The following is a 10,668-nucleotide window of genomic DNA, read 5'->3' as shown; positions in this document are numbered from 1 at the left end:
GTGGTTGTCCCGTCCTGCCACCACGGGCAGGCTGCAGTGTGTAGCACTCTCTCCGAAAGAGAACTTGAACACTCAACTCTGAAAGTTTACACAATCTGTGAATGTTTACACTACACAGGGGATTACTGTGGATTTATCTCTGCCATGCAGAGGGAAATATTTCTAGATGTTATTATTAGTAATAATTATGCTTCAAACATTTCAGACATTTTCCTCTGTTTGTTTGTTACTGCATCTGTTTTGCACTATAGATTGAATACTCTGTTTAGAGTTACTTGACAATTTCACACATATACGGTTGTTAAAAAAATAAAAAGCACACTTCAACTGTGAAACATTTTCCTCTTTTTAATATGTTTGACGATGATGTATTACATCTTTATAGCACAGACACTCAAAATCAAAAAAAAAAAAAAAAAAAAAAATCTCAGTTTCAAAAATGCTGTTTATTATTGCCAAAATGACCCCCAGAATGACAGGTAGATATGTACAGCAGTTTCTAGGCCTTGCTGTGTAGCCAATGTGGTTTAAAGCCTTCCTGTAGATTTTTTCTGATGTTTTCACATTTGATCATATTTGCTAGATTACGTTTTTCACCTGTAGCTCTTGAGATGACTCTCTGGTTAGCCGAGCTGGAACTTCAGCCTCACTACGTTGACTGGGCTGATTAATCTGAGTAGGAGGGTGGCCTATGGGCGGGGCCACGGTGACAGTAATTGCCTCTGTCATAGACCAGCATTTACAAGAAATGAAGTGAGCAGTGTAGACAAAGCTGAGTGTCATGGGGGGCGGAGCTTCTGTGCCACACAAAGACTATCATCGGGAGAAAAAAAAAAATAAAAAAAATTGGTGCACCAAGCCTGTAAAGGGCTACTCAGAAATGACTCAGAGAAAGAGAAGTCCTCTTAAGATTTCAGGTAAACTAGAGATCACGGCTCTTTTCACGTCCAAAAGAATTGTACAGTGTTTATCCCTTTGTTGTTCAGTTGATCGTATCGTTCAAGATTATAACTGATTGATTTATTCATTTATTAGGCTAATGTGGAGTAGTAATTCAGCTACTAGAGCTGGAGATAGATCTATATCTTCTTTTGAGTATTCTCAAAAGCGTTCTCGTTTCTTTTCATAGCATTGTGTTGAGGGGGAAATCAGTGTATTTACTGGGAAGTGACAAATTGAAACTGCCAACCAAGCGAGCCATAAAACTTTGATGGGGACCTCAGCTTAGTCTTAATCTACTCTGGGATCTGAATGTTATCTTCCACTGAATTCTGACGAAACCCTAAAATCATTCTGGCCAAGTGAACAGGAAATCAAAGCCAAGCCGCCGTAGCCACGGTATATAGTTTTATGATCGCATTAATCTTTGTCTCATCTCTGCCCGGCTGACCCTGAATGAACCTTGGGTAGAATTATAAAATTTGCCCTCCTGTAACGTAAAAGTGAATGGGAAATTCGGCTGTTTGGGCTGAACCTTTTCAGAGGCTTGTCTCTGTTCGCTCAGCCATCGTTCTGTTGTGTTTAACAGGTCTTGCGTTCGACACGAGCCTGAGTCGTGCTACTGCTCAGACCTTTGACAGAGTGACACGACGGTAATCTGCTCATCACTCCCTCTGCTTGCCTGTGGTTAGACACACACATGAAAGAACATTTTCACTTCCAGGAAAAGAGACAGTTGTGTTTCCCTGAAGGGCCCTAATCTCCCATGCATCTGGCCTCAGTACACACACAAACACTGGAGCTTGTGTGTGGTTTTCTCCAAAGAAACCACTATCAACCCCTCTCCACCACCATCAACCACCCCCCACCCCCCACACCCCCGCAGCCCCTCCATCCCCTCTGCCTATGTGAGAGTCTGATCGTAAGAATGGTCCTTCACACGATCCCCCGTGAGAGTCTCTCGTGGTCTAACATATAGTGTCACCCCTACTGAACCTCGTTATGTCAGAACCTGGGCCATGTGTTGCCTGCGTCATCTCAAGGTTACCTTAATTATGAAGGACAACACTAACACTTTTTAAAAGACTTTCCAGCATAGTAACCATATGATACAGTTTTGAGAGAAGTATCATGTTCTTATCAAGGCTAAAATACATCTGATATCGTTTGAAGCGTAACGATGGCATTCATGTACTGTTGGACCACAGCACTGACACATAAACTCTTTTTTTTTTCCATTGATGGATTCACAGCCTTGTCACTTCACTACTTTTCAAGTCATTGTGCTGAATTCCAGGAAGCCAAACGATAGGCTACCCGCTACATGTTGGGTTACTATGACAACACTTTGTTCTTGTCAATCCACATCAAGGTAGAAGGTCCCTTGTGGCCTATATCGAGAACGGGTGGGCAGGATATTCAGCTCAGAGAATCTGATCAACGCATGTTACACACAGACACACACACACACACACAAGAATCCTAAGGGGAGCTCCATTCATCTCCTGCACCGCTGCTTTCTCAATCAAGCACGAAGTCTTTTTTCTTTTTTTTTAACGCGTTCATTCTGAGTTTACGTCAGCTATTCTCGATAATATGTCGCACACTCCAAACCAATGTGGAAGTCTCCAATAACAGTTTTACTATAAGTCATTTTAAATCAGCAACATTCGTGGTAAGGTAGAGATGCATATCTGTGTATAACATTGTTAAGCCATTAGCCATTTGAAATCCGGGGGTTTCGTGAGGGGTGATTGAAAGTTCAGCAGGTGTTTGTGATACTCATTTAAACACTTTACAGACAACGCGTATTACATCAGTGCTTTTACAGCCAGTTTGGAGCATTTCAAATCACCTTGTTGCCGCACAGTACCGAATGTGTGACTTTTCGACTTATCTGGTTTTCACACTGGCGTGACAGATGAGAAGGAAAAGAGAAAAACTGCGGCAGAGCGTTTTACCTTTGAACACAGCACATATGGGGACAGGCTGCGGGCAGGAAATGACACACTCAAATGATGCTCATGTTATGTAAATAGCATTAACAAATACAGGACGAGGAGTTATAACGTAGTCCCACAGGTAGCCTCGATATTTCTTTTTTCGTCCTTTGATTGCCTTGGGAATTGAAGAGCGTGGAGGGCATGAGGTGTAACCGTTTGACAACTGACTCATTCATTTGAATTTGCTCTTCTTTGACTACCAGCTCCGAGAATGGCTCGGATTCCCTTACCCGCTGACTAATACAGGTTTTTCTTCATTTTGTGAGTTCACAGGAATCTAATGATTTCGCTAGTAGAAGTGGTTCCTTGTTGTGCCCGATTTTGAGGATGGTGATTATTCTACCCCACCCTACACTACCAACTAGATGACTATAGCAGATTCCAACGCATTGTGAATCACCGTCGTTTGTCCCAGTTTTTCAATGACGTTATTTTGTCTGGAAACGACGATTAGCGCTCTCAGAGTTTTAGTTTTTAGTATTTGTATTTACATTTATTTCAGGATATAAATATTTATATTTTGAATACTTATATTTAGTATATATAACAACGTAACCTACCCATTGCACTCCAGCGGAAAAGCACAGTTCGCAATTCCAGAGCCCAGTAATGGGAGTTAAGTGAATGTGAAAGTAACATGTGCAAAAGTAAACAGATATGCCTGATACACTTGATTGACTGACTATTCAAGTGAAGTGCTTAAAAAAATATTTGGACTGGATTTCTAGAATTCATTACCGTTGTTAACACTTCCCTAACACGCCATTCTCGTCAGCTATTACAAGTACTTAGGCCCTGCCAGGTTCCGTGGAACTTCCACTCTTAGGGAAGTGGAGAGCTTCAAAGAAATACACAGGAAACAATAGGAAATCTGGCAATGCCGCACAGACAGACAAGGACACTGTGACATAGAAAAGAAAACAGCATCTGATAGCTAGCAAAACAAAGCACGGGATACCTCTATCTTTTGTGTCCAGAAAATACACAGGGATATTAATAAAGGCATTCTGACTGGGACAGAGTAGGGGAACCATGCACATCGCAGAACCACTGCTAGTACAGGCAAAGCACCCAGTCGTAAGTAGAATAATTTATTGCAACTTTTCAATAATTAATTTCTGTTCATAACTGAATTATAATTACAGATTAAAAGCATTTACACAGCATACAAACAAACAAACATAAACACAAGTTACACAATTTTTCGTTCATGTCTTCATTAGGATGAAATTTACACCATAATTCAAAATACTGTCATAAGAAGACTTACATTAATAGTATTGCTGTCATGTCACTATTTACAAAATCCAACCATAAAGCTCCAACTAGGACAAGCTCTATTTGACAGGAAGAAGAGCCCGACCCCAGATAAACACAGAGAGAGACTATGATTCCACATTGGATGTGCTACGGTCAAGAGGACCGTAAAAGAACTGGTGTGACTTTCACATGTTTTTCCATTAGCGGTTATCCCACTCACTACACACAGTAAGGGGGAAGGAAAATGAGAACACTTCAGTACTGAAATGGGTTATTGCAGATCAAAGCAAAATCAGCCATCATAAATACCAAGCTCCGCCAGTGTAAGGCTGGCCAAAGCATCCAGTGAACGTGGACAATGTTGATGGTAAGTCATTAAAGGTCATTATTCATTAAGGTCATTATTCATTAAACTCATTATTTCATTTTCATTACCTTACAACAAAAAAAGCCTGACAGTATCCCGCATGGACAGTATCCTGCGTGGAACTAAAGTGCACAAAGGAAGGGCAGAGTGACTTGTGAGTGATACGCTGTAGAAACCCTCTGAGTGTGCAACCAGATGGGTGTTTGGCCAGTGAAGATTTGTTTGTTTGTACTTGTTTACAAACAGAACACAGCTGGGTGAGGTCAAGGATGACACTGCTGATTCTTCCACAAACAACAGGCAGGAGCAAACAGTCAACAGTTGGTTTTTCTACTGAAATATGAAGAAATAGATGTTTCCAGAGAAAACGGATGGTAATTCAAAACCCAACCATTAATTTCCTCCTCACCAGATAAAAAGAGAGAAAATGAAACAGACACCCAGCTCTGAATTAAAAAAAAAAGAAAAAAGAAAAAAAAGAAGAAGATGATAAAACTAAGACCGTGTAAAAGAATTACCATGAAAGAACATATCAAGTTATAAAGACCAGTTTCCTTTTGACAACGTATCTGATAAAAATGATGATCATTTCAACATCATTATAACCCGTGTTTGATTTAGACGTTAGGTGTGATCGTTTATTCATTAATGTCGTCGAAGGTCAGCAGTGCATCCGCGATCCGTCCCGAACAGACGTCCACAATAGAAGAGCAGGCTTGGATATGCAGAGACGCGTGAGCACATTCCTGGTTGCTGTGGCTGGCAGGAGTCCGTGGTTAAGTGTCTACCTCGCCTGGCAGACACAGAACAACAGTCACAGTCTTCTGTTTTCCCTCACACGAGGACCACACTAAACACCACAGACAACCAGGCTAGAGAAACAAAGAACACCCAAACAAACCCCCCCCCCCCTCCCAAAAAAAACAAAAAACAAAACAAACAAAGAAAGCTGTACTTTGCTGAAGGACTACAATGCTATCAACGAACACCTTGCTCTTGTGTAACCTCCAAAAGCTTTCAGAGAACAAGGACACCAGTGTTGTCTGAGAGCAGGCATCAGTAAGAGCTCCAAAGCAAATAAGACTGAAGCTCTGTGAAAAACAAACCAATAAAACCCAGGACGATGCGGTCCCACACTGTCACTGGCCCATTCTTTCAACAGCAGATGAGATTCTGTCTTGTATGCTTTTAGGTTGTAAGTGCATCCCGCGTGGTCTGAGTCATCAGGTTTATGAAGGTAAGGTTTAAGAATCCATCTCAGTCTATTTCAGTCTCCTGGTCTAGCTCGCTGTCCTCCTCCAGCTCCAGCTGGCCTTCGGCCGGCTCTTTCTCAGACTTGGGGGCTTGGTCCTCCGCAGCGCCCGACAGAGGTTCTGTGGTTTCGGTTTCGGTGCTGCCCGGCGTGGTCTCTGTGGGGTCGGTGCTGCCGGACAGGCTGGCCTCCTCTGGGTTGGGCGAAGCGTCTTCCTGCGACTGCTCTTTGGGCGAGGTGTCGTCCTTCTCCTCGCCGGGCGGTTCGGGGTCCTCCTGAATGGAGGACTGGGTGCTGAAGGCGCGCAGGCGTGGGGGGTCGGCTGGGGGCAGCAGGGTGAGCGACTCCACGCTCAAAGCGTCGGTGTTGTCGTCCGACAAGAGGGAGATGGTGGGTTGGGACGCGGGCGTGAGGCTCGGGGCCAAGGCTGGAGCTAGGGCTGGAACAGGGAGAGCAGGGTCGGTCAGGTCCACACACCCCACCTCACCCGAGATGGTGGGCGGAGTGCCGTCCCCACACATACAGCACTGCGTGTTTACATCAAACGATGCACAGGCAGCATGACAACCACTGCTGACTCATGTCTGACAAAGACTAAGACAGATCCCAGCATGTCAGCTCGGAGCTACTTCTGTCTGTGTGTGTGTCAGTTTGTAGGTGAGACTAAAACACATTGTGTGTACCTCTTTATGCCAAGAAAGAAAGAAATCAAATGAAATTGGATCTAATAAAGCACTAAATCCATACATGGTCCTTGGAGTGGTTTTTGAGAACTCACTTTTGTTTATTAAGGCAGGCTGATTTAGGTCTGACTGCTCGACTTTTTTCTGAGTCGCTTTGGATCAAAGCATCTAGATTCTAGAGTATGATGAAATACAAATGTTTGAAGAGAATGACTGTGTAAGAGTGGCTTTCTTTGTCTGACTCAAGTAAAATTAGACTTGCCAAAACAGAGACGTTTGCTCATTAATGAAAAAAAAAGACAGACAATTTTGTCGCTTCTGACGTTGAGAGAAACAACCTCTCATTTCTGCATGAAACGAGGGTGGGAGTGCAGGGAAGTGATGTATGTGATATATATAAAACAAAAAAAAAAACACCCTGCAGAAAATGGGAACAGGGAAACACAAAAAAAGACACAAAAGAACAGCCTAAAGGAGGCGGACAGCTCAACAGCCTGAAAATACAGAATATGGAAACAGAAGCCAAACGGAAAAGAGAAGAGTGAGAAAGAGCGTTGACGTGGGGAGGTGATCAACAGTAAAGGGGGGGGGGGTAGTCTTCTTCTCCCCGGGGGATGTGATACCCGATGACTAACCTTCTATATTAGTCCTCCCCAGCTGTCTGAAGTCAAACAGCTCGCCTTTTCATTTTGATTTTTATAGAGGCCAGTCCATTGCGGAGTGTGTGACACTTCCCTAAGTTCCATCAGTTTCCCAGGAAAGATGAGCTCAGAGAGACTGAGTGTCACCTGTTTCCTGTGGGAAGTGAGAGACCCAGCAGAGAGGGGACAGGCCCTGCGGCTTCACTATAGGAACATACTGACTCTACTCATTCAGCCTACGCTGTCATCAAACAAAAACACATTTATTATTTGAATGTCAATTAACAACAGAGACACAGAGAGCAGGTAAAGCAGTTGAGATTTTTACTCATAAGGAGCAGCTAACAGGGGAGATTCTGTGCAGCTGGCTGAGGGAAGGCTACGGAGGCTCTAGAGCAAGCGTCCGGTCTGAACCCCTAGATGAGGATGACACGGAGACATGCCTGGTCTGAATGCCGCTCTACACCCAGAATCCACCACGGCTGTCATCCCCTGACAGACTCAACAGGCAGCTCCGCCCCTTCCTGCCAGACCTGACTAGAGGAGAACAGAGGGACAGATCAAAGTGTAGGCCAGAAAAAAAGTGGAAGACAGATGGAAACATGCAGCAGCGATACTCTGACAGGCGGTTTGGGCAGTTTCATTAGCCTGAACCATTCCGGGGAAAATTAAGGTTAGTTGAGTTAGAGGAAAGAAAACAGACATGCATAATGTGGAGAAACAGGTTTTAAGGGGCTATGAACACACCAGATGACACACAGTGTTAGACATACTGGGCTGCCTTTGCTTTGTGTCTGTGACACTGCGGTGTTTGTTCTGACGGTGTACTAATTCACTTTGCATTTATGAGTCTTTGCTTTTTTTTTTTCTTTCTTTTCCCCCAGGAGAGAAAATGGGCAACGGTACGGCTGGGCAGGCACGAGCAGGAAGGACGGCCTGTGTACTTAACAAACGTTTCTGAGAGAGCACAAAAACATCTGCTCTTCTCTTCTTAGAACTTTTAACACAACCGAGGACTTCCAGCGAAGTTTAAGCAACACAGGAGGTGTTAACCTCAGACACCCACTTAGCTAGGGCAAAGGGGAACAAAGGTGTCCCCTCCTTCACAGCCTTGTCACGCTTGTCAGTAACTCTGCCCACAAAATCTGCTACCGCGAGTCTCAGGGCACGTTAGGTCCACCAGTTTCTAAAACCTACAGGCACGAGACAAGACCTCCCAGAAAGCATTTACGCTTGCTTGTTGAAAAATTGGTACTGGTACCGGTACTGGTTCTGGTACTGGTGGACTAAGGCGGTACAGTCCAGTAAAAACCCACCCAGTCTATTTCAGACTGACGGTGACAGCGCCACGGTCTGCTCTGTTCTCCTGCCTCAGAGAGGGGAGGAGGCACTGTCATGATCAGACAGACTATTACTATCATTTAATGATTAACCAAACCGCTCCCACGCCGTGTAGGAGGGATCCATCACAGCACAGTGATAACAGACCTGTCAGTCATTTCTCCATGGAGACCAGTGAGCAGCCCAAGCCCAGGGCATCTTTCTGCCTGACTCAGATCGCAATCGCTTTTAGGCTTTTCCATGACCACACTTGACCACCGGGCCGCTGCCTTGTACAGAGGGGCGTGGCCATGAAACGAGCGTTGATAAACGAGACGTCACACATTTTCACTGACAACAAAATTTCAGAGGTACTCTACACAGAACTACCGCAAAAACTCTTTACGTGGATGTGTCTGTCTGATGCTAATCACACACACACACACACACACACACAAGAAAAACACAGATACTCTACACACTGGGTTTTTTTTTTTTAGGGGGGTGGGTGGTATTTTTCAAATCTAGAAACCGACAGTGTCAGTAAAGCTGAAGTCTCTCCCACTGAATACAACTGCCTGTTGGAAGAGAATTGTGATCCAGTGTTGTTACTTTACATTAATGTGTCTTAGCAAAGCAAGACAGACCAGAAAAAAAAATCAAAACAGAAGCGCACACACACACACACACACACACAAACAAACACACGCCGGAGATGAGAATGGAGATGAGAGAGTTTGTGAGATGTGTGTTCAAACAGAGTACTTTGAGATTCTGGTCACACAGTGCTGAAAGGGAGAGGAGAGGTGAATGTAAAATATGACAGTGGGAAAGTCAGACTGAATGTGAGAATGTGAGAACTCCAGCTCCGCCTCCCGGCTATGACTCAAACGTGGCTCTCATAGGAGACTCAAACAACAGGCCGGAAATACGGAAATTCCAACAAGAGATTAATAAATGTTTTTGCCTCAGCGACCTCAGTAAAACGTCTGGTCAGTTTTCGTCCTCTGTTCATTCCCTAACATAAACAGGTCAAGACCCTTTCAACCTTACCATAACTTTACTCGCGGTATGACCATGTATCAACACTGTGGGCAAAACCCTCAGAAGAGTTTTGCTTAAACCATTAGTCGACTTTTTGTCTCACTCTCATTGTCTGTATTCCTCTCTCTCTCTCTCTCTCTCTCTCTCTCTCTCTCTCTCTCTTTCTCTCTGTGCCACAGACACAGACGCACACACACAGAAACATGTTTACACACACACATGCACGCAACACGCGCCCAGAAACACACACACACACACACACACACACTTTGACTGAAGCCTATGGTACGCTAGGCCTGACAAGTGCAATATGAAGCAGACACAGTGGTTTCTCACTGACAATGCTCTGTCCTGGTGTGTGTGTGTGTGTGTGTGTGTATGGTCTTTGTTACCTGGGGAACCTTGTGATGCTGACTGGGTGGAGGCAGTGTTGGTGGTGATGGAGTCACTCTGACCCGTGCTGCTGCTGGAGGAGGTCACAGGGGTCAGTGACAAGGGGGTAGGGCCATGCTGGGTCACATGAGCCACCGCGAAACCTGGAAACACAAACACACACACACACACACGCATAGCACCTAGAAATGTTCCCTCATTAATACTGCACATGGAAAACACAGCCACACTCAAACACACATACATATAACAACAGAACCTAAATTATTACACTTGTTAAAAGGGCTTTCCATTTTCCATTCTACGTTCCAACACACCGCTATCTCCAGCTAATCCATTATCCAGACAGGAGTAGTGCACGGCTGGCTCTAGCTCATGGCACTGATCCAGCGGTTCTTGGAAGCACAGAGTTTTTACCTGCTCATTCAGAATGTCATCACAGGCCAGTGAAAGACACATATTACTCACTCACTTCCCCCTGTGTGTGTGTGTGGGGGGGGGGGGGGGGGACTCTCCTCCACCAATACCCACCACCAGCAGAGTGTTTCAGGCACAGTTAAGACGCGCTGACTACAGAACCAAAGCCACCACAGGTCCTCGCTGGATTCACATCAGGCCACGGTCAGAGTCACACTGGGTGCCACACTCACTATGATGGCCATGGCGAATATAGTTAGAAACATTCCACAGCAAAAGCTCTGACACCTTATTCCAAGACAAATCCTCAAGAGTAGCCATATATATGCCCAGAGAATAAAGGAGGAAA

The 10,668-nt window shown here is 44.6% G+C and overlaps 1 protein-coding gene across 2 annotated transcripts in view; it reads right to left on the bottom strand.

Annotated features, from left to right (window-relative positions):
* Positions 1-5,510: 5,510 nt before the first annotated feature.
* Positions 5,511-10,668, bottom strand: part of clec16a (C-type lectin domain containing 16A) — a 40,236-nt gene continuing 35,078 nt past the window's right edge. For both annotated transcript variants that reach the window (XM_030789889.1, XM_030789890.1), the window contains exons 23-24: positions 9,902-10,045; positions 5,511-6,260 (exon numbers count right to left, since the gene is read on the bottom strand). In XM_030789889.1, coding sequence (XP_030645749.1) covers positions 5,827-6,260; positions 9,902-10,045 — 578 coding nt within the window. In that variant the 3' untranslated portion in view covers positions 5,511-5,826. The remainder of the gene's footprint in view (positions 6,261-9,901; positions 10,046-10,668) is intronic.

Source organism: Chanos chanos, chromosome 13 (genome assembly GCF_902362185.1).
Source record: "Chanos chanos chromosome 13, fChaCha1.1, whole genome shotgun sequence".
Lineage (NCBI taxonomy): Eukaryota > Metazoa > Chordata > Actinopteri > Gonorynchiformes > Chanidae > Chanos > Chanos chanos.
The sequence above is the reverse complement of the archived record's forward strand: the minus strand, read 5'-3'. Positions and strand labels throughout refer to the sequence as shown.